Here is a 27,997-nt window from a genome sequence, read left to right as displayed (position 1 = left end):
GATACACAAAAGCCATCCAGCAGTCACACAACAACTGTACACTGCCTGTGGATAATCCCATCTGATTGACAAATAATGATGAGGATGCCTTGATTCCCACAAAGTATAGTGTGTGACATCCTGTTCCTGCACTCAAATTCCTGTCCCAGATGCCATAAGATCTAGGGGTCAAAAATCAGCCTGTTCAGTCCTCATTAAGTATCAGGGTAAAAACTGCAAACCCGAGTAGATGTTATCCCTGAATCAAGAAACAAACAACAATGATGACATTCCTGCGGAAATTCAGCTACTGCAACATAAGTGAGAATACTCTGCGTACTACCAGCATCATCAATATCAAAGTGCATTTAAAATGACGGCTTTGGCATGCAAGGCATTAATCTCCTGGGAAATATATTTGCATATCTCATCATCACCCCTGGATAGAGATGAAGGTAAGGAATTCAGTCCATGACCACCACTGGTAATGTCTGTCCATCTTACTGTCTTAAAAGGTCTTGATCCAGGATGTTGCAGATTCTTTTCTACTCACTCACGCGAATGTGGTTGCCCCTAGTTGGCCAGCATTTATTACCCATCCCTAGTTGCATTTGAGAAGGTCGGGGTGAGCTGTCAATCATTTGCAACAAAAGCCTTAGCTTCCTTAAGCATTCTTACTCCATCATATCAAGGAAGCTGATCTTGTCTGAATTTGCTTTGCTGGGGTAATTACCTCCCTTAATCTACAGCTCTGATCTAGAGTGGCATGTGGCCAAGGAGAAAGCTGGTCCCATTGTTGTTGCTCCAGCAGTTGTTGATGGTGTTGGCGTGCCTGCTTTTCTTACAAGAGATCCAATGTACAGCTGTAGAACGTCTCCCAAGGCTGACAGCAGATAATGAATGGACAAGGTCAAGTTAGGTGAAGTGACATCTGAAAATTCAGAAAGCCCTTTAAATTCATTAAAACATGTTCACAAAGATAAAGAAAGCCAGGAGCAAGGTCCACTCTAGATATAGAAGGAATGCTAGGACAATCCGGTAAACAGAGAAGACATAGGTAGGCTAAGGCACATGGGAGGTCCAGAAAGCTAAGTTTTGTCTACTTTAATGCAAGAAACTTGACTGGTAAGGCAGATGAGGATTGAGCAGCATGTGGGAATATGGGAATTTCTCAAGTGCAGTAAAAGTATGTTCATGTCAGTGGTAAATATGGACTATGAATTTCCAATCTCTGTCATCTGATTTTAATACCCGAGGCCCTCAAAGGAGACTGGAGGCCTGAGACCAGCGGTGTGCCATACGGATCAGTGCTGGGCCCACTGGTTTTTGTATTTTATATAAATGATTTGGATGTGAACATGGCAAGTATGTTTAGTAAATCAGCACATACCAAAATTTATTGATCGGATGTCCCACTGAGTCAAGAAGCCAAGGGGTGGCAGTTGGAGATCAGAGATAATGGGAACTGCAGATGGTGGAGAATCCGAGATAACAAAGCGTGGAGCAAGATGAACACAGCAGGTCAAGCAGCATCTTAGCACAAAAGCTGACGTTTCGGGCCTAGACCCTTCATCAGAAAAAAATAAAGCAGTTGGAGTTTAATTTAGATTAAGGGGAGGTGCTGCATTTCGGAAAGTCAAACCAGGGCAGGGCTTATACATGTAATGGTAAAGTACTGAGTTGTGCTGCTGAACAACAGATCTTGGAGTGCAAGTTCATAGTTCCTTGAAATTGGAATCATTGGTAGACACGATGGTGAAGGTGATGTTTGGTACACTTGCTTTTATTGATCAATGCACTGGGAGGTCACATTGCAGCTGTACAGGGCATGGGTTAGGCCACTTTTGGAACAACACATGCAACTCTGGTCTCCTTGCTAGAGTAAATAATGTTCTGAAACTTGAAAGGGCTCGGAAAAGATGTTGCCAGGGTTGGAGAGATTCAGCTTTTGGGAGAGGCCAAATAGGCTGGGGCTATTTTCCCTGGAACAATGAAGGCTGAGGGGTGACCTAATAGAGGTGTATAAAATCATGAGGGGCATGGATTGGGTAAACAGGCAAAGTCTTTTCGCCCAGGGTGGTGTGTCCAAAACTAGAGGGTATAGGTTTAAGGTGAGAGGAGAAAGATTTAAAAGGGACCTGGGGGACCTAGGCATCCCTCCACCATGTCAACGTTTTCCTCAGACAGGGTGGTGCCACATGGAATGAGCTGCCAGACGAAGTGGTGGACGTCAATATTTACAATATTTAAAAGGTGTCTGGAGGGATATAGGGATAGATACTGTTTAGAGGGATATGGGCCAAATGCTGACAAACGAGACCAAATTTATTTAGAATACCTGGTCGAGTTGGACCAAAGGGTCTATTTCCATGCTGTGCATTTCTATGACAACTCTGACTGAATTTGTTTCAAAAACAAGAATCTAAAATTGTTGCAGTGACCATCTGAGTACAGATGGAGGTTAGTTCAGGAAACCAATGCTGGTAAGTTCATAAAATAATAATATGTGAGCTGAAATTATCTACAGACACTGAAACTCAGACATCAAGAAACTTGCATCACCTTAATTTACACTTGAATGCTAAGTTGCATATATTAAATGTGAAAGGGTTGCCTGCAACTATCCTTCTCTGAGCCGGACTCAGAGTTCACAAATGAGTAACTCCATGGCATAGCAGGAAGAAAGTGGATTTATAACAACAAGGATTAGAAGTCCTTCACTCTCTCTCATTTGCCTTTCAGCATTTTGAAAGCTGATTGCTGATAAAGCAGAGATAACAAGGTGTACAACTGGATAAACACAGTAGGCCAAGCAGCATCAGAGGAGCAGGAAAGCTGATGTTGTTTCGGGCCTAGACCCTTCTTCAGAAATGCTTTCAGTTCTGGGAAAGGCTTGATTGTGGTGCCAGGAGATGCCGGCGCATTGATGCAAGTGTGTGTTTCAGGAGTCACGGAGAAACGTTTTTGAAGGATCTCAATGCTCTGAATGTAGACATTGTTGCAGTTGGGACCAAATTGGGAAGGCGTAAATGTGGACTGTAGTCTATTTGGAATGATCCGGTTCCGTAGCATGTACTAAGAAAGGTAATGTGGCTGTAGTACCTGGTTTGCTTCAGGACGTGGTCGAAGGGTTTACAATTGTTTCAGAGATAGCAGGAACTGCATTCGCTAGAGACTCTGAGATAACAAGGTGTAGAGCTGGATGAACACAGCAGGCCAAGCAGCATCAGAGGAGCAGGAAAGCTGACATTTCAGGTCTAGACCCTTCTTCAGAAAGGATCTAGGCACGAAATGTCAGCTTTCCTGCTCCTCTGATGCTGCTTAGCCTGCTTTATTCATTCAGCTCTATGCCTTGTTATCTCAAATTCTCTAGCGTCTGCAGTTCCTGCTTTCTCTGCTGATAAAGCTGATTGGAGAAACATAAATTTACCAAGAACTCAAGGTTTGTTCAAAATTTGCTACTGCTGAGGATTCCAGACAATTTTTCTCCTTCTTTCACTCCAGGAAAGCTTGTAATTGATACTCAGTTAACATAGTCAATATTAAAGGTGTGATGCACTGTGTACCAGAAGTAGTTTGAAAATCTGTTGTAATCAACTGAGGGTTTGAAAAAAAAGGGGGATTTGATTTGTAGCACCTTGTCCAGATGTAATAAGCAGAAGTCAGTATGTAGCTGTTGACTCTGCGACACATCAACAACTTTATGCTTGTTAAACAGCTCACAAATCCACCCAACCTGTCAAGTTATTACAAAACTTGCTTAAAATTTAAAACATTGTAACATTATTTTTACCTCTGTATTTAGACAGTTTAAGTTGCTCAAATTGCCCATTTGGCATCACTGCAGTAGCTTCAAAATCAGGGGCTAGCTTCCCAATCGTGGCTTTCCCAGCAGTCATTCTGAATTAATCTGAAATATAATTAATGTTAAAATATAGGTGTGCCTACATCAGCCCAGTGCATTAAAAAGTTTATGTAAACTATATATCATTTAACCATCGAAATTCAACATTCTGATACCATAAAGTCTGACAACCCAGTACATGGGGACTTTTGAAAATGGTCCAATTGGCCTCATGAAAACTAAGTTGTCAGTTTGATTCAGTAGCTTCACTTTTGCTTTGAAATCAGAAAGCCAGGCAATCCCAATCTAGAATTTTAATATATGATCTATTTGGACTAGTATAGTAAAAATCTCCAAAATAAAAATGAGGTAAATTGAACAGGAACTCTGCCTGACATACAAGATCCTAACTGCAGATGCTGGAGAATCCAAGATAACAAAATGTGAAGCTGGATGAACACAGCAGGCCAAGCAGCATCGGTCTAGGCCCGAAACATCAGCTTTTGTGCTCCTAAAATGCTGCGTGGCCTGCTGTGTTCATCCAGCTTCACACTTTGTTATCTTATACGAGATCCTAAGACATGTCTTCCCAGTGTTCTAGCCAAGGCTCAACCAGCAACATTGCTAGAAAAGGAACATGAAATAACTACACAGAGGCCGGTATCCCACCACCAAGTCAAGCTTTTTTTTTGTGCACAGTACACTGGCTGGAGCTAGCCAGCTCACACAGTCAGTTCGCTAAACTGACAAGATTCTAAATCTCAATGTTTATATTGGTCAGCCAGAGTTCCTGATTGGCCCAGGTTAACAGCCCCAATCAAGGCCCTTGCAATCAACAAGATCCATCTTGGATTCTCCAGCATCTGCAGTTCCCATTATCACAGATCCATCGGGTCCACTCAGTGCATCCCTCTACTATGCCACCGCCCTCCTCCCACATTTCCCATTCAAAGTCTAGAGATGTAGACCTGGTCTTTCTCTTGTAGATTTTTCTGCACCCAGGTCTGATTCCTCCAATTCGGACTCTTGACACTAGCAGCATATATAGGACCGTAGTCTGTCTCTTGCATCCAGAGCATTTCAGGGAAGTTTCCTTGTCTTATTCTGGCGGTAATGGTATCATGGCTGCATCCATCTTGGACTCCAAAGTTTCCGTGACACCAGACGAACAGGGAGAAACCTACGGTTTCTTACAGGCCTTTTGGCTGTTTGGAGGAGCCTGTTATTTGATTCCTGACTGTTTTCAAGGTACAGCTTTCAAGTGATCCACATATTTATTCAGGACTGCCTCACCTAACCGACTTTTGTAAGTCATGGGGCCCAATCTCACATCAACCTCACCTCATGCCCATACAGAGCCGCGTCCATGGGTCTGGCAACAAAACGTTCGTCCCCTGAATTAAACTGTCTCTGCCAGTTTGAGGAGGAACGTGGCCAGCATTTACGTTTCTGCTGCTGTTTCTCCCTTGCAGCCCTGCATCTCCCCAGGGAATATCAGGTTTAACCTCGTGCAGAGTCTTCTCCCCATCAACTGTGCTAGAAATATCCTTGTTTTGTGTGAGGGGTGGTCCTATAAACCAACAGGAAACAGGACAGTTTGGTATCAAGTGATATCGTAGACAGCTTCTTCAAGTCTGCCTTCAACATCTGGACCACACTTTCTGCCAGATCATTGGATGGTTGGTGGTATGGAGCTGTCCTTACGTACCAAATACCGTTTGACTTCAGGAAATACTCAAATTCCCCGCTGATAACATTCTTTTATCCATGGCCAATACTTCTGGGAGTCCACATATCAAGAATGATGCTCGCTGCTTTTCAATGGTCATCCAAATTCGCCGAACAAACTTTACGCGCATCACAATGACTGGGAACATCGAGCCCACGGAAGTACCAAAGTAGCAACACAGTCAACATGCAACTGAGTCCAGGGTTTACCGAGCCACTCCCACAAAAACGTTGGGTTGCTGCTGGTGGCACTTTTTGTCCTTGTTAGCACTCTGGGGCAATGCCCCACCATGTGTTGGCATCCAACCCTGACCACCAGATTGCTTCTTGGTAGCATCCTCATCTTGGAAACCCCTGGATAGCCCTGGAGGTGTTGGGCCAGTAATGTGGTGGGGCCCTTTACTCAGGACAATCACCCTTGCTGCCCAAAATAATATGCCATCCTCTACGGTGATGTGGTCTCACCAGGTCCAGAAACGTTTCAATCTGGGTTGCAATCGTCCTTCTGTCTCTGTTACCACCAGAGCTGTTTACCTTTTACTAGGACAGGATCCCCCCACAGTCAGATATTGTCAACAGTAACCAGAAGGGTGTCCAGAAAGTTTAACACCAGAGCGGACTTTTCCAGGGGAGACACCACCAATGGAGTATCTGCCAGTAGGAGGCAGCTCAAGGCATCCACATTAGCCATTTGGCTTCCTGAATGTTGTTCTAACTCTTACTTGTACACATTGAGAATAAAGGCCTACTGGATGCTATGGGTCATGCCACTTTGTCATCTTTCAGTAGCCCCAGCATGGATTTGTGATCTGTTACTATGACAAATTCCCTTCCATAAATGTACTGTAGAACTTCCCCACAGCAAAGACGGCCATGAAACCTTCCTTCTCTATCTGGGCATATTTCCATTTGGCATCAGCCAAAGCCCTAAAAGCATATACTATTGGGCATTCATGTCCGTTGGGCCACCAGTGAGCCAACACTACCCCCATACACTACAGGGAGACATGGTATGTCAGCACTACCTCTCTCTTTGGATCACAGTGAGCCAACATCTTAGATGACAATTGCTTCTTTCTCACTTCCCTGAAGGCTACTTCTTGGCTACACAACCACTTCCAAGACTGACTCTTTCTCAATTCAGGTGTAAGAGTGCCAAGATGGAGGCCAAGTTACATATGAATTTTCCATAATAATTCACTAACCCAAGGAAAGATTCAAGGTCCGGTACAGATGCGGGAGCCGGGATTCCTTTGATGCCCTCACTTATCTTCCAAAAGGTATAACCCAGTTTTGTCAATTCTGTAACCCAAGTAGGTCACGTGGGGCTCCTAGAACATATTTTTCACTTCTAAGGCATATGCCTGCTTGGGAGAAACATTTAAGCATCATGTCCAAGTTCTCCAAGTGCTCTTTATCAGTCTTCCCAGTTATGAGAACATCATCCAAATAAATAGCAATCTAGGGTAGCCCTTGTAAAAGGTTCTCCATGGTCCACCGGAAAAGGACATAGGCTGACGATACCACAAATGGCAGTCTTATATATTAGTATAAACCTTTATGGGTGTTAATTTTGGCATACTTCTGGGACTTCTCATTCAGTCACAATTGCAGGTAGGCATGGCTCATGTCCAGCTTTGTAAACGACAGACCCCTGCCATTTTGTATACAAGTCCTCTATGTGCGGGATTGGGTTTACTGTTTGCTTAAAATCCCCACAAAGGTGAACTGAACAATCAGGCTTCACAAATCAGTACAACTGGTGCTGCCCATTCCGCAAACTGCACTGGTTTGATGACTCCTTCACTCAACAGCCTCCTGATTTCCACCTTGCCCACAAGGCAAATGGCATTGGGTGGGACTTGCAAAATCATGCAATTGCTTCCTGGACAACATGTAAAGTAGCTTTGACCCCTTTGATAGTCCCACACCCTTTCTGAAAGACCCAGAGTTTTTCACTCGGACTTCACTGAGGCAGCCATTTTCTTGGGCCCGAGCTTCTTACTACCAGTGGTAACTGCACCAACTGCTTCTCATAGGAGACTGGAACTTAAGTCGTACCTTAATTTGCAACAGTTCCCGAGTATCGTTCAGTCTGGCTGAGGTCTTGGGCAAACATAAGGGTATGAGACACGAGCAAATCTTGTTAAAGACAGGTTCTGCAATAACAGATATAGCTGCGTCAGTATCAACCTCCAAGGGAATTGGGTGGCCGTTTAACAAAACATTAAATTTAATCGGTTCTGATTTAGATGTTGCTAAGCAATTTAACTGTTCCAACAACTATTGGAACAACATGTAGGGGGGACTTTCTAGGGTGTACACTCTCCTGGGTACCAGCCTACAAGTTTTCTTACTCAGATCAGGCTTTGTAAGACTCCTTGGCTGTCTCGAGTCCACATACCAGCAGCAACAATGGCTTTCCAATCCTGAAGAACTTTTTAGCCACTTGGATGAGGCTTGGCTTTGTTATGGGGTTGATGTAGGATGGCCTAGAGTCTCTCTGCTCAGGATATGTCCTGTGCCCTGCGATTTCCTACACTCAAGTGGTGCTCCTCGTGCTCAGTCGGATGGGGAGGATAGCCACTTCTTTTGGGGTGCCTGTAGTTCCCATGCTCCATTTGCCACATTTTCTAATGGCAAAGCCAGTTGTCATGCCTGTTTTAAGTTCAGGTGCGCTTCAGCTAGTAGGCACTTTTACATGGTTAGGTCATTAATCCAAGATACCGAACAGTCTCTCAGCATCTCATTCAGGGTTAACCCAAAATCACATGCCTCTGTCATTCATCTTAACCTCGTCAAAAATCCCATTACAGATTTCCCTGGTTCTCTAACATTTGAATAAAACCGTAAGCATCTCTGGATTAGAGGAGGTTTGGGGCCATAATATTCGTTAACCAACTCTGTTAACTCTTTGAAGGTTTTAGAGTCTGGTGCCTTTGGGAAAATTAAGCACCTTATAACTGAAGGTGCTGCAGGTCCACAAGCAATCAGAAGGATTACTCGTTGCCTTTCATCTGCCCAGAAAAAACACCGCAATGTTTCCACATACTGGGTCCAGTCTTCAACGGCAGAATCAAACAAGTCAAGTTTCCCAAATAAAAGCATGATGCCAGAAATGCTTACCACCAACTCCATGACGACTGCTGCGAGTGAACGTTCTTAATGCACATACTGTTTTCCCCCGTCACCACTGAAGAAACTGCACAGAGGCGATTATCTCGCCACCAAGTCTCCCTTTAATTACTTGTGCACAGTACACTTGCTGTGGGCCAGTTGGAGTCAGTCACCTGAACTGAGGAGATTCTAAATTCCCTGTTTTTTGCTCCTTTTAGATAGCCAAGTCAACAGCGCGGTCCAATTTGAGCTTATTCCTCCACGGTACGCTGGTTGTGGCCAGTCAGTTCCCTGAACGGAGGAGATTCTAAATCCTCTGTTTCTATTAGTCAGGCACAGTTTCTATTGGTCAGGCACAGTTCCTCATTGGCCCAGGTTAACAGCTCCAATCGAGGACTTCAGTCAACAGGATCCACCTGGTTCCAATTGCTACAGAACACCTTCCCAAATTTCCTGCAACAGAGACTTTAATGGGATCTGCTGTTGGAATTGCATTTTTACATTCTAAAATATGAAAAACATTGCCAATTCTTGAAAGTCCAAACTGTTTGCAAGACAATGAAGGAAAGGGCATATGCGACCTGAGCAAAGAAGAACATTATTTTCCTTTAATCAAATTGAAGGATTGAGAAATCAATAAACCACAGAAAAAAGGAGATATACAGGAAATTCATTACCAAATCAGGTATTGATTAAGCAGTGTTGAATAAAGACAGAAAAGGTACAGAAAGAATTCAACTATCTTCAACTGTTTCATCAATCACCTCCCCTAGGATCAAAAGTAGAATGATCATTGTTTCATGCCCTTCAGATACTGAAGCAGTCCACGTGCAAATGCAGCAAAACCTGGACAATTTCCAGGCTTACACAAAAACAGAAACTATTAGAAAAGCTCAGCAGTTCTGGCAACATCTGTGGAGAGAAATCAGAGTTAACGTTTCAGGTCAAGTGACTCTTCCTCAGAACTGGGTTCTACATGATAGACTTCAGAAATTCACCAAGGCTTCTTAGACTGCACCTTCCAAATGCATGAGCACTACCAACCATCTGGAGAAACATAGGCACACCACTGGCTGCAAGTTCTCTTCCTAGCCACACATCATCCCAACTTGGAGATATACCATCATTCCTTCATTGTCATTAAACCAAAATCCTGGAACGCACTCTCCAGCAAGAGTGTGTACTGGTATTCACAATGACTCCAGCAGTTCAAGAAAGCAGTTCAACACCACTTGCTCGAGGATAATAAGGGACAGACAATAAATGCTCACCAGTCACTGAAGCACAAACCCCTGAATGAAATTTTTAAGGATTACAGGAAACAAAAATTTTCCAGGTGCAATTCAGGCAGTGGGAACAGACTGATGCCTGGAAGCTCCGGTTGACAAATTAAGAGGAAAGTGGGATTGCATTCTACATCTCTCTCCCACTGCAACTCTCTTGTATCTATCTTCGATCCACCGCCTCCCCTCTCCCTATTTATTTCAGAACCCTCTCCACATCCCCCTTTTCTGAAGGGTCAAGGCCCAAAACATTAGCTTTTGTGTTCCCAAGGTGCTGCTTGGCCTGCTGTGTTCATCCAGCTCCACACTTTGTTATCTCGGATTCTCCAGCATCTGCAGTTCCCATTATCTCTGATCAAAATTTTAACCTCACTGCAGTTCCCACTATCTCTGAAGAAATCTTCCTTAGCTGGCTGGGTGCTGCAGCAGTAACAGTCTCCCCCACCCCACCTTGACGGAGGTTCCCTTCCTACTGTTGTGTCCTGACTGCAAAATCGATTTTTAAAATTTACACTTACCTGTCCACTTTGACATATCGTCTCGCTTACGTCACTTCCACTGTAGTATGTTGCTTCTTTCAAGTTCAAAGGCCCTCAAAGGGCCTTCTGACAGAGCCCACCCACCATCCTTAAATGGGTAGAGACTTTGGCTTCCAACTATTAACTGGTCGAGCACAGACAATTACAATAGGTTACTGCTTCCAATGCACAGTCAAGCTTTGAAACCAACATTTCAACACCATGGCAGGATTAAGAAGTCCATAAGGAAAATCCTGCCCGCATTTCAGACCTATTCAGCTGTGCTAGAAGGGAACCTCATTCTCATGGAACTCCGTGTGGATTGTCCTCATCACACAGTAGCTGTTGCTACATGTTTCCCTACATGTAGGCCCCTCTACCTTACCACCTAACCCATACAGAGTGCCAATCTTGAATTGGTGCCTGGGGCACGTACAGCAAAGAACAAAGCAGTCTCAGAAGGACTGTTCTCGTTAACCATTTTGTACAGCAAACTCTTACTATCTAGGACCTAAATGAAATATCAAAAGTATAAGAGTTAAGTTGACAAGTACAAAATAGACATTTTCAGTTAACGGCTTTGAGAAAGTAACTGAAAATGTACAGTTTGTGCAAATTTGTTGACTAAATGTTAGGATATGAGAAATATGCAGACACTACTGTTTCAGCTTCTCCATGCAGATGATTATGACTGCCAGATCTACTGATCTCCAGGGCTTTTACTGCTTTCATTAAAGCAATAATATTGTTAACTCCTCTTTCAATATTAAGTATGGTTCCAGCATTGCGACCTTCTTTGAGAGGGGAAGGTCACAGATTGAACAGCAAAAATTAAGTAGAGATACGTTGGGTTCATGCAGATAGTATGTGGTGGGAACTCGGGAAGAAACAAAGTATAACAAGGATGAGAATGTGATAAATGGCAAGTAAAATGTGAATTTTAGAAGGAATGTCAGGAGCACCTGGCACTTACATAAGTGGTAGGGATTGAGAAGAGATTCTGGTTCATGTGATAGTTAGCGAGGAAAAGAAAGGTGAGTGTACGTAAAATGGGGAGACTTTGTGGTGTGCCATTATGATTCAATTTCAATGAGTACAATGAAGGGGAGATAAGTGTTCAATGGTGAGAAGGAAAGGAATTTTCAAGCACTCTCGAAGGTTGGAAGGTTAACAGCTGTACTTACCCCTCTTATCTTGTGCCAATTAGCCTCTTTCTGATGGTGCTATCACTTACCCGGCTAGTCACCTCTGTCCAGTGGCCCTCAGGATGCTCCTAAGACCTCCCTTACTCCACTAAAACCTCTAGGAGGAGATCAGAAACGTGGGAGGTTTTTAATCAGTCACAAAAGTCTTCCACAGCTGCCTAAGGGAGAAACCAAAGCCAGGGAATGCATCTTCAGTATAAACAGACATTTCAGTCTCATCAGAATTATGTACATCAAGTGAAGGGGGTGATTTTTACTGTGATGGTGACCATAGCCAGTTAGTCAAACAGAAATGATGCCAAGGCAATAAAAATCACTGGAGCTTCTCAAAACTGTTCATAAGGCTTCCCATTTGGCCAATCAACGCCCTGATCAAACTCAGCCAGAACCAAATCACAGCAAGCAAATGTTTCTGATTTCTCTCCTAGAAAAGATTGGACATCAGTGATTAATTTTGACTGATAATAACTTCATCTAATGGGAAAGCAAAGCAACTTTCCCACTCAAATCAGAGTTAAGATTACATGCCGCCAGTCAGAAATCGTTTGAAATCATTATCTACATTGGTTACTGACAGTGTGGCTGGCTTCTACCATCAGTGATTCATGAATAACTATCGGCACAGCGGCAAGTCATGCATCGTGGGGTGAAGCAACCAGAGCAAAATAAATAAGCACGAACTGTTCGGCCCATCCAGTCGGTGCCAGTGCGTTGAGCTCCACCGAGACTCCTTCCCACGCCACCCCATTTAACCTCATCAGGAGTTCCTTCGCTCATCAATTTATGCCGATCGCCCTTCAAACATTCTTTGTGATTCGCTTCGACCACTCCCCCGTTCACCACTCTTAAGAAAAGGATCGATCAGTGATTATAATTAGTAGTTGGAAAAAGATCGGATCGGTGATAAGTATGTAGGGACCGGGGTCAGTACTTGGGGTTTAACACACCGTTTTGCTACAAGTCAACAGCAGAAAGCATTTCTTTAAATGACACCAAAGCTTCATACAGAGTCCTTGATTTATTTTTTAAGCGGTGTTTTGTTTTAGATAAAGGAATAGCCCTTTTTCTATATAATGTGCCGGGTAAGGTTGGATATTACCTGCCGTTATCACCAACCGCCCACACTCGCTGCCTCGCGCCCTCCTCTTGCGAGCCGTTAGACCCGCGAAAACACCTCGTGCCGCCCGTCCTAGCGCATGTGCACTCCTCCTCCACCAACGCGCATGCGCCATCTTCCAAAGCCGGCGGGGAGGCCGAAGTCTGTGCCACTTGCTTCTTTATGCTTTTGAGTGCTGATCAGTTTTTTTTTAAAAACATTTCCGACCTTCTAGAAGATATGAAAAAGTGATACGTATACAATTTTTAAAAAAATATTCTCAGGCTATCGGGGTACGGTTGGTGGCACGTGACCCATTTTCCGGAAGCAGTGTGTTTGTCCTGTGACCGGAGAGTTTGTGAATGGAGGCAAGTGTGTGCAGAGAAAGGGGGGGAGGGGGGGAGTACAAGCTTAGTCGAAGTGGGTAGTTGGGGTAGGGAGCGATGGGATGTCTTACGATTTCTTAACTGTATGTATAATTTGAAATAATTGTGATCAATCTCCTTTACTGCGCGCTGTCGAGGTGTACCAGTCGGCGTATTATGTTCAAGCAACTTGTTACGGTATTATTTTATTAGTGATGTTTTAGCGATCGGTGGCCGTTTCCTGTTGAGGTGGAGGAAACTCCATTCAGAACTGAGATAAGTTGTTGGATCATACATGAAGTATTTCAGTTGAAATAAGGATCTGATAAGATGTACTAAATGATCCTACTCTACCGCTTTCTTAAAAATGCAGATCGTGGAAATCAGAAACAAAAACTATAAGATCTAGGAGCAGGAGTAGGCCCTCTGGCCCCTCGAGCCTACCCGCCACTTAATAAGATCATGGCTGATCTTTTTGAGACTCAGCTCTACTCACCCGCCTGCTCACCATAACCCTTAATTCCTTTACTGTTCAAAAATTTATCTAGCCTTGCCTTTAAAAACATTGTGAGGTAGCTTCAACTGCTTCACTGGGCAGGGAATTCCACAGATTCACATCCCTTTGGGTGAAGAAGTTCCTCCTAACCTCAGTCCTGCATCCGCTTCCTTTTATTTTGAGGCAATGCCCTCTAGCCCTAGTTTCACCTGCTAGCGGAAACAACCTCCCTGCCTCCACCTTATTTATTCCCTTCTTAATGCTTATGTTTATAGAAGATCTCCCCTTACTCTTCTGAATTCCAATGAGTATAATCACAGATAATAAAATGTGAGGCTGGATGAACACAGCAGGCCAAGCAGCATCTCAGGAGCACAAAAGCTGACGTTTCGGGCCTAGACCCTTCATCAGAGAGGGGGGTGGGGGGAGGGAACTGGAATAAATAGGGAGAGAGGGGGAGGCGGACCGAAGATGGAGAGTAAAGAAGATAGGTGGAGAAGGTGTGGGTGTGGGTGGGGAGGTAGGGAGGGGATAGGTCAGTCCAGGGAAGACGGACAGGTCAAGCAGGTGGGATGAGGTTAGTAGGTAGCTGGGGGTGCGGCTTGGGGTGGGAGGAAGGGATGGGTGAGAGGAAGAACCGGTTAGGGAGGCAGAGACAGGTTGGACTGGTTTTGGGATGCAGTGGGTGGGGGGGAAGAGCTGGGCTGGTTGTGTGGTGCAGTGGGGGGAGGGGATGAACTGGGCTGGTTTAGGGATGCAGTGGGGGAAGGGGAGATTTTGAAACTGGTGAAGTCCACATTGATACCATATGGCTGCAGGGTTCCCAGGCGGAATATGAGTTGCTGTTCCTGCAACCTTCGGGTGGCATCATTGTGGCAGTGCAGGAGGCCCATGATGGACATGTCATCAAGAGAATGGGAGGGGGAGTGGAAATGGTTTGTGACTGGGAGGTGCAGTTGTTTGTTGCGAACTGAGCGGAGGTGTTCTGCAAAGCGGTCCCCAAGCCTCCGCTTGGTTTCCCCAATGTAGAGAAAGCCGCACCGGGTACAGTGGATGCAGTATACCACATTGGCAGATGTGCAGGTGAACCTCTGCTTAATGTGGAATGTCATCTTGGGGCCTGGGATGGGGGTGAGGGAGGAGGTGTGGGGACAAGTGTAGCATTTCCTGCGGTTGCAGGGGAAGGTGCCGGGTGTGGTGGGGTTGGAGGGCAGTGTGGAGCGAACAAGGGAGTCACGGAGAGAGTGGTCTCTCCGGAAAGCAGACAGGGGTGGGGATGGAAAAATGTCTTGGGTGGTGGGGTCGGATTGTAAATGGCGGAAGTGTCGGAGGATAATGCGTTGTATCCGGAGGTTGGTAGGGTGGTGTGTGAGAACGAGGGGGATCCTCTTGGGGCGGTTGTGGCGGGGGCGGGGTGTGAGGGATGTGTCGCGGGAAATGCGGGAGACGCGGTCAAGGGCGTTCTCAATCACCGTGGGGGGGAAGTTGCGGTCCTTAAAGAACTTGGACATCTGGGATGTGCGGGAGTGGAATGTCTTATCGTGGGAGCAGATGCGGCGGAGGCGGAGGAATTGGGAATAGGGGATGGAATTTTTGCAGGAGGGTGGGTGGGAGGAGGTGTATTCTAGGTAGCTGTGGGAGTCGGTGGGCTTGAAATGGACATCAGTTACAAGCTGGTTGCCTGAGATGGAGACTGAGAGGTCCAGGAAGGTGAGGGATGTGCTGGAGATGGCCCAGGTGAACTGAAGGTTGGGGTGGAAGGTGTTGGTGAAGTGGATGAACTGTTCGAGCTCCTCTGGGGAGCAAGAGGCGGCGCCGATACAGTCATCAATGTACCGGAGGAAGAGGTGGGGTTTGGGGCCTGTGTAGGTGCGGAAGATGGACTGTTCCACGTAACCTACAAAGAGGCAGGCATAGCTGGGGCCCATGCGGGTGCCCATGGCCACCCCCTTAGTCTGTAGGAAGTGGGAGGAGTCAAAAGAGAAGTTGTTGAGTGTGAGGACGAGTTCCGCTAGGCGGATGAGAGTGTCGGTGGAGGGGGCCTGGTCGGGCCTGCGGGACAGGAAGAAGCGGAGGGCCTTGAGGCCATCTCCATGCGGAATGCCGGTGTACAGGGACTGGACGTCCATGGTGAATATGAGGTGTTGGGGGCCAGGGAATTGGAAGTCCTGGAGGAGGTGGAGGGCGTGGGTGGTGTCATGGACATAGGTGGGGAGTTCCTGGACCAAAGGGGAGAAAATGGAGTCCAGATAGGTGGAGATGAGTTCGGTGGGGCAGGAGCAGGCTGAGACGATGGGTCGACCAGGGCAGGCAGGTTTGTGGATTTTGGGAAGGAGATAGAAACGGGCCGTGCGGGGTTGGGGAACAATGAGGTTGGAGGCTGTGGGTGGGAGGTCCCCTGAGGTGATGAGGTCATGAATGGTGTTGGAGATGATGGTTTGGTGCTCGGGTGTGGGGTCATGATCGAGGAGGCGGTAGGAGGTGGTGTCGGAGAGTTGGCGTCTGGCCTCGGCGATGTAGAGGTCAGTACGCCATACTACCACTGCGCCACCCTTGTCTGCGGGTTTGATGGTGAGGTTGGGGTTGGAGCGGAGGGCTGCCCGTTCTGCGGGGGAGAGGTTGGAGTGGGTGAGAGGGGTGGAGAGGTTGAGGCGGTTAATGTCTCGACGGCAGTTGGAGATGAAGAGGTCGAGGGAGGGTAGGAGGCCTGGGGGTGGTGTCCAGGAGGAGGACTTGTGTTGGAAGCGGGTGAAGGGGTCAGTGGAAGGAGGGTTGGGTTCCCGGTTGAAGAAGTAGGCATGCAGGCGAAGACGGCGGAAAAACTGCTCTGTGTCCGACCGTGACTGGTATTCGTTGATGTGTGGTTGTAGGGGGACAAAGGTGAGCCCCTTGCTCAGGACTGACCGTTCGTCCTCAGTCAGTGGGAGGTCTGGGGGGATGGTGAAGATTCGGCAGGGCTCAGGGTGGCTGTCTCCTCTGGGGTTGCAGGCTGTGGAAGTTGTGGGCGGAGCGATGATGTCGTCGTCTGTGGGCGGGGTTCCGTCGTCCGTGGGCGGGGTTGCGTCGACCGTGGGCGGGGTTCCGTCGGCGGTGGGAGGATCGGGGTGGGCGGCAGCAGCTGAGGTGAGGGTGGTGTGTGGGCTGTAGTACCTGGACGTGGAGGTGGTGACTGCAGCAGCGGTTCCGGAAGTTCTGTGGCCGGCGGAGGCCGATGTGACGTCATCGGTGGGGTCTCCGGCCGTGTCCTCATGGTCAATGGCGGCGGGTGCATGGTGGGGGAGGGGCAGGGACAGAGTCGGGATTTGGGAGGCGCAGGAATCCTCTTGTGGGTGGCAGGGGCCCGTGAGTTGGTAGTACTTACGATTTTTGGTGTCCAGTAAAGCTGAGTGGAACTGGGTGTTCAGTCTGTGGATCCTGCGGAGGATAAAAAACAGCAGGGGTCCTTTGCAGGTCTGGGAGAGGGAGGCTCTGAGCTGGGGCAGGCTGGATTGCAGTGTGTGGAGGTGCCGGCGCATGGCTGCGAGTGTCTGTTTCAGGACTCGCAGGGAGAAACGCTTCTGAAGGGCCTGAATATTCTGGGTGTAGAGGTGGTCACGGTTGGGACCAAATTGGGAAGGCTGAAATGTGGACTGTAGTCCCTTGGGGATGATCTGGTTCCGTAGGCAGGTGCTGAGAAAGGTGATGTGGCTGTGGTACCTGGTTTGCTTCAGGACATGGTCGAGCAGTTTCAAGGCCGAAGAGATTACAAGAGAGTTGCAATGGGAGAGAGATTCCCTGAGGTTGGTCCGGAGGGAGGAGGGTAACTTCTTCAGGTTAGGCATCCCTGGAAGAGGCTTCGCAGTGAGGTTAAAATAGTATCAGAGATAATGGGAACTGCAGATGCTGGAGATTCCAAGATAATAAAATGTGAGGCTGGATGAACACAGCAGGCCAAGCAGCATCTCAGGAGCACAAAAGCTGACGTTTCGGGCCTAGACCCTTCATCAGAGAGGGGGATGGGGGGAGGGAACTGGAATAAATAGGGAGAGAGGGGGAGGCGGACCGAAGATGGAGAGTAAAGAAGATAGGTGGAGAAGGTGTGGGTGGGGAGGTAGGGAGGGGATAGGTCAGTCCAGGGAAGACGGACAGGTCAAGCAGGTGGGATGAGGTTAGTAGGTAGCTGGGGGTGCGGCTTGGGGTGGGAGGAAGGGATGGGTGAGAGGAAGAACCGGTTAGGGAGGCAGAGACAGGTTGGACTGGTTTTGGGATGCAGTGGGTGGGGGGGAAGAGCTGGGCTGGTTGTGTGGTGCAGTGGGGGGAGGGGATGAACTGGGCTGGTTTAGGGATGCAGTGGGGGAAGGGGAGATTTTGAAACTGGTGAAGTCCACATTGATACCATATGGCTGCAGGGTTCCCAGGCGGAATATGAGTTGCTGTTCCTGCAACCTTCGGGTGGCATCATTGTGGCAGTGCAGGAGGCCCATGATGGACATGTCATCAAGAGAATGGGAGGGGGAGTGGAAATGGTTTGCGACTGGGAGGTGCAGTTGTTTGTTGCGAACTGAGCGGAGGTGTTCTGCAAAGCGGTCCCCAAGCCTCCGCTTGGTTTCCCCAATGTAGAGAAAGCCGCACCGGGTACAGTGGATGCAGTATACCACATTGGCAGATGTGCAGGTGAACCTCTGCTTAATGTGGAATGTCATCTTGGGGCCTGGGATGGGGGTGAGGGAGGAGGTGTGGGGACAAGTGTAGCATTTCCTGCGGTTGCAGGGGAAGGTGCCGGGTGTGGTGGGGTTGGAGGGCAGTGTGGAGCGAACAAGGGAGTCACGGAGAGAGTGGTCTCTCCGGAAAGCAGACAGGGGTGGGGATAATCACAGTCTCTCCTCATAATCCAACCCTCTCAATGCTGGAATCAACTGAGTGAATCTCCTTTTCACCCCCTCCAGTGCTAGTATATCTCCTCTTAAGTAAGGAGACCAAAACTGCACACAGTACTCCAGGTGTGGCCTTGCCAGGACTCTCTACAGCTGCAGCATAGCCTCCCTGCTTTTAAACTCCATCCCTCTAGCAATGGCAGTCAAAATTCCATTTGCCTTTTTAATTACCTGCTGCACCTGTAATCCTACTTTTAGCGATTTATCCACAAGAATACACAAGTCCCTCTGCACAGCAGTGTGCTGCAATTTTTTTTACCATCTAAAACATAGTCCATTCCATTTTCCTGTTGTTCCTACCAAAATAATAACCTCACACTTATCAACATTATACTCCACTTGCCAGATCTTTGCCCACTCATGTAGACCATCTATATCCCTCTGCAAACTTTCAGTGTCTTCTGCACACTTTGCTCTACCAGTCACCTTAGTGTCATCTCCAAATTTTGACACACTACACTTAGTCCCCAACTCCAAATCATCCTTGTAAATTGTAAACAATTGCGGTCCCAACACTGATCCCTCAGGCACACCACTAGCCACTGAGTGCCAACAGAAAAATACCCATTTACCCTTACTCTTTGCTTTCTACTGGTCAACCAATCATCGATCCACGCCGGTACATTACCTGTAATACGGTGGAACTTTATCTTGCATAGCAGCCTTCGGTGTGGCACCTTGTCAAATGCCTTCTGGAAATCCAGATACACCACATCCACAGGTTCCCCATTGTCCACCATGCAAGTAATGTCCCTGAAGAACTCCTCCAAATTAGTTAAACATGACCTACCCCTCATGAACCCATGCTGGGAGTTTCCAATGGGACAATTTATACCCAGATGTCTTGCTATTTCTTCCTTTGATGATAGTTTCAAGCATTGTCCCCACTACCGAAGTTAAGCTAAATGGCCTATAGTTACCTGCTTTTTGTCTACTTTTTTTAAACATTGGCGTCACATTGACTGTTTTCCAATCTGCGGGAACCAACCCAGAGTGCATTTGCTATTTCCTCCATCACCTCTTTTAATACCCTGGGATGCATTTCATCAGGATTAGGAGACTTGTCTACCTTTAGCCCCATTAGCTTGCCCAGCACTGCCTCCTTAGTGATACTGATAGTTTCAAGGTCCATGCCTGCTATAACCTTCTTGCTATTAGTTTTCGGCATGTTATTTGTGTCTTCCACTGTGAAGACTGACACAAAATAATTGTTTAATGTCTTGGCTATTTCCTCAATCCCAGTTATTAAATTACCCTTCTCATCCTCTAAAGGACCAATGTTTACCTTCGCTACTCTTTTACGATTTACATGTTTGTAGAAACTTTTGCTGCCTGTTTTTATATTCTAAACTAGTTTACTCTCAATCTATCTTGCATTTCTTTATAACTTTTTTGTGGCTTTCTGTTGGCCTTTAAAGATTTCCCAGTCTACTAGTTTCCCACTGCCCCTTGCTTTTTTATGTGTATTTTTTTCAATCTGATACTTTCCTTTATTTCCTTAGACATCCATAGCTGGCTCTCTTCCTACAATTCTTCCTTATCACTGGAATATACTTCTGCTGAGCACTGTGAAAAATCGTTTTGAAAGTCCCCAATTGACCCACCATAAAGTTTTTGCTCCCATTCTACCCTAGCTAACTCCTCCCTCATTCCTTTATAATCTCCTTTGTTTAAGCACAAGACATAGGTACTGGATTTAACCTTCTCACACTCCATCTGTATTTCAAATTCAATCACACTGTGATCACTCCTTCCGAGAGGATCCCTAACTGTGAGATCATTAATTATTCCTGTCTCGTTACCCAAGACTAGATCGAGGATAGCTTGCTCCCTTGTAGGTCCCATTACATATTGTTCAAGGAAATTATCGCAGATGCATTCTATGAACCCCTCCTCAAGGCTGCCATGACTGACCTGATTTGACCAATCAATATGTAGATTAAAATACCCCAAGATCCCCCCCATTGCTGCTTGTTTATTAACGTCGTCAACTTGCACCTGGCCGATATGCTTTAAACTGGAAAAAAATGTGCCCAGATCTATTACATTAATGATGACTAGAAAAGTTAGTTTTTTTGTGTTCAGTGCAAAATTGTTGTACTATCTGATCAAGTTTGAATAAAAGTAAAGAAGTCCTGTATTTTACTGCAGTGCAGTTCTGACCACAATGTATATTTTCTTTGTTATTGCCCCATCCGATTTCTATTCAGTGCAACCATTTTTGAACTCAGCAGTAAATCTGATCAATATCATGCACTATATAATTAGTTATCATGGGGTTGTCATAACTCATGGGATGGTGTACTTGAAATTGAACCCTGCTATTTCTGGACTCATCATAAAAGTTCATGTTTTTGTTTTAAAGAAATATGCAAAATTGCCAAGCTATCTGATTTCCAGATCCAGGGTCCAGGCTTCTGTGCTACTTATTTACAGATCCATACATTCTAGCTATGGGTAAATGATTAAATTCAGTAAACTTCATAAATTAAAAGTCTAAATTCTCTTAAGGTCCTCTTTACTAACACAGACAAGCATTGGAAATAAAAACAAGTATAGAGGAAAAAAAAACATTTTTGTAGTCTTTGTTCACGAGATCGGTTTCGGTTGGTTCTTACTTGATCTGAAATTTTTGTTGATCTTCCTTTTTTCTGAATGGTTCAACTGATTTGCATGAGGCACAGGATGTCTGTTTCACTTACAAAAGGTCTCTGCCTCATGCAATTCAAAGTTTCAATTTGTAGTATCTGCTGAATGAAAGATAAACAGGTTTTCTTTACGTTTAAAGTGGCTTACTGTACAGAACGGAACAAGTCTGTTTTCAGCTGCTGTAAACCTGGTTTCTGTTCTAATGTAAAGAGCTTCTCTCTATCTTGCTCATAGTCCAAACTGCTCAGCTGCAAGATGACTAATCATGTGGCTGATGGCAGGCAGATGACTTATCATTGATGATTGGGTGTTAGTCCACACCAATCAGCTTCAATTATGAATCGTGTCTCAACTCTGGTTCATCTGCATGTTGTAGGAACCCACAAGCAAGATTCACACAAGGTATTAATTACTTGCTTTCAAAACTTGTAACTACTGAAATTCCTAGTGTTCAAAATAGTGCTTTCATATTCCAGTCGACCATTTTAAAAAGCACAAGTGTAAAAAGACAGTGGTCTTAACAGGATTTAAACATTTGTGGAACCCTTAAGGTATCCATGTTGATTCCCTTCCATTTCTCCAAAAAGGTGAAGTGACCACCTGAAGCACTGATTTCCTGATAGCCCAATGCAGGAATCTAGATTTTCTTTATCGCCCCAACCCCAAAAAACTTTGGTAATAAAATGTGATGAGCACTAGAAATGAGCCTTACGTTTATCTGTGGCAACACTAATCTCGATTCATTTTATTTACTTGTGAAAATTTGTAAAATCAATTGAATACCACTTTGTAGCCAAGACCTTTAACTAACACTGAGTTGACTTGGAAATAAGGCAGACAAATAAATAATCGTATATTTGCTTTTCAGTTACTTAAGAAAGTTTATACCACATTTTCCTAGCTACCACCAGTTCTGAAGAAGAGTCACTGAACTCAATGTTAAATCTTTCTCCCCACTGATTCTGCCAGACCTGCTGAGTTTCTTCAGTAATTTGTTTTTCTTTCAGATTTACAGCATTTGTAGTGCTTTTGTACTGAATGTGTCACTTTGTTTAGGTATCTATCAACCCAATTCAAGTTCTCTGATTATTCAAAAAAGAATAGAATTACGAAGTTCAGATTTTTTAAAAGTGACTGTCCTGTTATAAAATATTTTGTTTCTTTAGATTAAAATGGCTATTTCTGATTATGTTCTGCTCCATACTGGACAGAAGATGCCTCTCATTGGGTTGGGGACGTGGAAAAGTTCGCCTGGCGAGGTAACCTGAGTGCATTTGCGCAAATAAAACTTGATTGCTTTCTTTTGAGTGGTACCAGTTATTTTTGGTTTTCCTAATGAATTGATGGCTGTAATTTGGCCATATAGTTTTTCTATTCTGAAGTATTCTGTGCTCCTGGTTTTTTTTTCCATTTCCTTCCATTGCCTTCTCTCCCAAAGATGATAATGCTGCACTGGGACCATCCACTCATCAAGCCAAGTTGATTAGTGAGTATTTGAGATGAGTGTTGACACGTTCACGAATTAGCATATGTAATGGCTGAGACTGATCCTAAGCTCATCTGAAGTCCAGATAAGCAAGTTGCCAGCAAGGCTAAACTTGTATCAAGTGGATTTGTTCTTAATCTCTAACATGTTTAGGGTGCTTTTCACTTACTCTTCTCTTTTGCGCACCCTTTTAAAAAGGCATCATGTTTCCAATGGCTAGAAACTGTTGTTCAGTGATTTTTGTGCTGCAAGATTTTGTAATTTACAGATTCACAGCTGTCATAGTTCAGGTGTACCTTCTGCACATTGCTTGACTACAAACTATTTGAATGCTCGAAATAAAAATGTCGCCGTCAAGTTGATTTAGACTCTGAAAGTTGATTTACTTTGTATGCTTGTGGTTTTTAATAAATTAGTCCCGTAACATCTGCAAAAATAGCACTAAGGCTGTACTAAACCTGCACTTTTCAAGCTCTGTGGCATGTGTTGAATGTTGACTATCTTCATGTGTCTTCGATCATCTCTTATTCTCTTCTCTTCCACAATTCCTAGCACAATCTTTTTTTGGAATTGTCATTTTGTCACTATTTACATGATGGTCATGAATTTAATATAGTCAAAAAATTCAGATCTTGTATCCTTAGTTGCAACTTAATTTTGTGTTCCAACTTTTAATTATGGCCCAGAATGGCATTCTGTTATTTTGGAATGGTCTTGGTCATGTTCGCACATTAAATCAGTGGGAATGCCAAGAACAAAACATTTTCAGTAGCTAGGAAAAAGCACATTGTTCAGCCCTTAATAACAGATTGGCTGAGATCAACTAACACTGCTTATATTAACGTCAGAATATCGGACGTTCCATGACTATACAGCTGTTCAGCTTGCTTGTGAATATTTAGTTGCCAGGAGAGATTGTTACTTCCAGTAACAGGAATTCTAGCCCACTATCTTTCAGTTAACATGTCTTTTATCCAGTGCACAATTTCAGCTTCTCTAGATCAGCTGTTCCAGCTGCCCAGCATCTAGCCAGCAACGTGAAAAAATGCTCAGGTGTGTCCTGTCCACAGCAAGCAGGACAAATGTTACTTGACCAGATACTTCCCCATAAGTCTCTTGACCATCAGCAAACTGGGTGTCATTTCTGAAGAAAGGTCTAGGCCCAAAACGTCAGCTTTCCTGTTCCTCTGATGCTTGGCCTGCTGCATTCATCTGTCTCAACACCTTGTTACGCTGGGTGTCATCAGTGCTAGCAGCACTACTACTCACTGCTTGGTTTCAGTTCTACTGAAGCCATTCAGTGCCTGACCATGTTGCAGCTTGGTCTAAAAGTGGACAAAAATGCTGAACTCAGAGATAAAAAAGACAACAAGGCTACATTTGACCAAGTGAAGCAACAAGGAAACTCTTGGGTAAAATAAAAGTCAACAGGATTCGGAGGGGGAAATACTCCACTGGTTTGACTTCTACCCAGCACCAAGGAAGATGGTTGTGCTTGATGGAGACTTAAGAATTTCTCAGTTGTCTTCAGCCCAACTATCTGCAGCTGCTTTGTCAATGACTTTTTGCCTAAATACTGAACTTAACAAGTCTTATAAATATTGTGGCTACAGAGCAGATCAAAGGCTAGGAATTCTGGTAACTCCCCTCATGACTCTCCAATAACTATCCACCATATAGAAGGTCGAAGTCAAGTATGTGATGGAATACTGTTCATTTTGCTTGGATGGGTGTCACACCTACAACAATAAGGAAATTTTATCATCCAAGGACAAAATACTGCATCCACCTCCTTAAACATTTAATCCCTCTTCCAGCAACGTACTCTGTCTACAATGTGCACTACGCTACTCACCAAGCTGCCTTTGACAACACCTTCTGAACCCACAACCACTATCACCTAAAAGGTAAGGATGGGAGATGCATGGAAAAATCAACACCGAGACATCGACCTCACATAGTGTATTTCAGTTCCCCCATGAACGCTGGATTCTAGATCCAGCCATTTTAAACAACAAAAGTATGTTTGACAGTGATTGGCCGAGAAAATTCTTAAAATCCCAGTCAATTATGGGAAGGCTTGTCATCACACAGATGACTGACCAACCAACAGCATACAATAAATGGGAAACTGACTTGTGTTCATTGTGTTATTTTCAATTTTCAGGTGACAGTATAGCAAACTAATTTTTCTCAATAGTAAAATATTGCAGATGCTGGAGATCTGAAATAAAAACTGAAAACACTGGACAATCTCGACAGGTCTGACAGCACTTGCATGTCTGAAGCACAACCCAAGAAGGACAAATGGAATACAGGAATTTCTCTACAGACTAGATAATTAATTTTTATAATTACTGGGGATTTTATTACAGGATCATAGATTCTATCCAGACAGTCAGAATGCAACTGTCTGATGCCACTGACACTTTCTACACAAGTACAGAAGCAGTGTCAACAGAAGCAACCCTTTCTTATTACAAAACAGAAGTAAAATGCTAAGCCAACAAATGGAGGCATCTGGCAAAAATGTGTGCCAGGCATTGGGCTTTTTATGCCCAATATACAGAGATTGAATCTGTTTTAAAGTTTAAGTTGTATGGTTTTTGAGGCAGACCCTACCTCAAAGCAGAGCGTAAACTGAAAATGTGACTAAAAGGAAAGCATAAGATCTATAGAGAAGAAACTAAACTGCCTGCACTGAAAAAAGATTGAGAACAAGCTGAAGTTGGGACTTGAATGATATAAAAGGACAGCTGTGCAAATGTTGAGTCCATTGAGACAAATAGATAAGCTGGAGAAAACTCAACAGTGGGAATAGATAGTTTCATAAACTGAATAAGCAGAGGGAATAAGTGCTGCAGCTGTTTCTGTTATTTGACAATACGTGGTAGATCTGCCCCATCCAGGCCAAGTTGAGCAAGTTCTGCACACAGATGCCAATTGTGTTGACAACCGTGCCATAGAAATCTGCTTGTGCCCTACTGTTGCCTTCCGAGAAGGAGACGAGCTCAAATTGCCTGATGAAGTTGAAGTTTAAAAGATTAAAGTCTAATCTAAAATGGGATCACTAAAATCTGAGTGGACTGCTCACCCAATCGGTCATTTAATTTGCAGTTCATAATTTACATTTGACCAGAGTTTACCTGGTAATTCATGTTTAACTCGTTACTTCTAGATAATAAGAATATAGAATTGGCTGCATTTGGTGTTTGCTTTGACTTGTATCATAAGTCATTTAGCAAATAGCTGAGACTTTAAATTTCACTTTTTTGAAAGAAAATACGTCGCTCATCTTTACCAAATTGTAACAACAAAGACATGAACTTAAACTCTTCTCTGACAGCTTAGCATTCTAAATGCTATAAATTATAAGGATAAAGATTCTGTTACATAAATTCTAGAAGCAATAATAGGCCATTTGGCCTTTCAAGCCTGCTCTGCTATTCAATACAATCACGGCTGATCCTCTATCTCAATGCCATGTTCTTACTTTTTCTCCCTGTATCTCGTGATGCCTTAAATAAAATTATCTCTTGAATATATTCAGTGACATGGCCTCCATAGCCTTTTGTGGTAGACAATTCTGTGGTAGAAGTTCATTACCCTTTTTGAGGAAATATTTCATCATTTCAGTCCTGAAAGATCTGCCTTGTGTCCTGAGACAATCCCCTAGTTCTAGACTCCCAACCACAGAAAATATGCTCTCTACATCTACAGGTTTTGTGCCCTTTTTTTTTCAGAAAATAAGCTCTACTTTTCTATTCTTGTGATCAAAGTGAACAATCTGTCACTTCCCCACATCATACTCCATTTCTACCTTGTTGCCCCTCACTTAACTAGTTTTTTATGCCTTTGCAACCCCCATGTCCTCCATGTTTTACGTTCTTACCTAGCTTTGAATCATCAGCAAATATAGATGTTACTTAGCTCCTCCCTTTTAACTATTCCACATATGCCACAAAGTGTGTCTTATTCCTGTTAATAGCATTGGATATTAAAAAACTGTTTCATGTAACAATTCAACCCTAAATTTTTCGTACTGGAAAGGATCTTGGAATTGTACGTTCAGTGCATGATCATGTTTGCTGTTTTTGTTCAGGTAAAAGAAGCTGTCTGGAATGCAGTAAAGACAGGTTATCATCACATAGACTGTGCTGCAGTCTACAACAATGAAGCTGAAATTGGAGAGTTCTTTAAGGAGCATGTCGGTGCTGATAAGGTATGATTTAACTATTTAAAAGACCTGTTGATGAAGCCTATGTTGCAGAATTAATGAATCCAGATTTGGGCTTATTTTTGACAGAGATTCCCAAACCCTGAGTGGGAGGTGTGCAACAAGCAATTTGGATTACAAGCTGACTACTTCATGCAGCATTGCTAACCTTGGAACAGAGACTCATGAAGAATCTCTGTGTTTAGCTGTGAAGTCCTATGATGTGCATGTGCCAAATTTTTCTTGTCCTTGACTATTGGGTTTGGGAAGATAAATTCAGCTCAAGGTCTGATTTGTCACCACTGAAGGGAACCACCATAGGTAGAAAAAAACAGCTCCCTGTACTCTTAGCTTAAATAATGCAATGAGACGATGCATCAACAATCCTCTGGAATGGAGATTCCCAAGTTTCACTACCTTTTGCAATAAGGCAGGGTAAATTAGTAATGTCATAGTTAAATATCTAGGAGAGAGTGATTATAATGCAATTGAATTCTACATTAAGTTTGAAAATTATGTACAATCAGTCCCAGTTTCAGGTTGGCCTATTTTTAGTCATTTGTTTTACAGTCACACTGGGGCCGGTATTCACCTTTAGCGTTGAGTTTTAGTTTAGTGTTGTTTCATGCCTATTCTGACATAGGATAGTGTGACCTGATTGGCACCATTTTGTAGTAACCTATCCCTCCAGTTACTTCTCCAGCTTATTGTTTACTTTCTTACCTGCATCTCAAAGCCATTGTCACTTCAAGGGTCCTCTTCCTTTCTGGCCCCACTCTTCTCCTGAGCTTTTGGTAACGGAGTCTTGGCAAGACAGGAGGGTGAACAAGTGCAATTAAATAATAATTCGCGATTGTGCATTTGAGAAGCAGGAGAGGCAGCAAGCTGGAGGATTGGTAAGCGGGAGATAATTTGCAAGTTTCATGTTTACTTTTGGAAATTTATAATAAAGTTGTGCCATTTATGAATGGGAACTTAGTGATTTTAAAATATTTCATCTTACAGGTTGTAATGTTCTCATTTAATTCTGATCAGAAAGATCTTTAAACTGAATTACGGTGTTTTTTTACAGTGGGAAAATCTGGCTTGATGTTGCTTCATT

At 44.3% G+C, this 27,997-nt stretch overlaps 2 protein-coding genes across 5 annotated transcripts in view; one reads left to right on the top strand and one right to left on the bottom strand.

Annotated features, from left to right (window-relative positions):
* Positions 1 to 12,896, bottom strand: part of LOC125456330 (peroxiredoxin-1-like) — a 41,323-nt gene extending 28,427 nt beyond the window's left edge. The window contains exons 1-4 of one of the 2 annotated variants that reach the window (XM_059647969.1): positions 12,774 to 12,896; positions 11,704 to 11,832; positions 7,613 to 7,710; positions 3,773 to 3,889 (exon numbers count right to left, since the gene is read on the bottom strand). In XM_059647969.1, coding sequence (XP_059503952.1) covers positions 3,773 to 3,878 — 106 coding nt within the window. In that variant the 5' untranslated portion in view covers positions 3,879 to 3,889; positions 7,613 to 7,710; positions 11,704 to 11,832; positions 12,774 to 12,896. The remainder of the gene's footprint in view (positions 1 to 3,772; positions 3,890 to 7,612; positions 7,711 to 11,703; positions 11,833 to 12,773) is intronic. The other variant, XM_059647968.1, reaches the window with a different exon arrangement.
* A 13-nt stretch (positions 12,897 to 12,909) lies between these two features.
* akr1a1b (aldo-keto reductase family 1, member A1b (aldehyde reductase)) overlaps positions 12,910 to 27,997 on the top strand; it is a 45,021-nt gene continuing 29,933 nt past the window's right edge. Inside the window, exons 1-3 of one of the 3 annotated variants that reach the window (XM_048540010.2) lie at positions 12,910 to 13,138; positions 22,360 to 22,452; positions 26,782 to 26,901. In XM_048540010.2, the coding sequence (XP_048395967.2) occupies positions 13,133 to 13,138; positions 22,360 to 22,452; positions 26,782 to 26,901 (219 nt within the window). In that variant the 5' untranslated portion in view covers positions 12,910 to 13,132. Of the gene's footprint in view, positions 13,334 to 22,359; positions 22,453 to 26,781; positions 26,902 to 27,997 lie in introns of all 3 variants that reach the window. The other 2 variants (XM_048540008.2, XM_048540007.2) reach the window with 2 other exon arrangements.

This window comes from Stegostoma tigrinum, chromosome 8 (assembly GCF_030684315.1).
Source record: "Stegostoma tigrinum isolate sSteTig4 chromosome 8, sSteTig4.hap1, whole genome shotgun sequence".
Taxonomy (NCBI): Eukaryota; Metazoa; Chordata; class Chondrichthyes; order Orectolobiformes; family Stegostomatidae; genus Stegostoma; species Stegostoma tigrinum.
The sequence above is the reverse complement of the archived record's forward strand: the minus strand, read 5'-3'. Positions and strand labels throughout refer to the sequence as shown.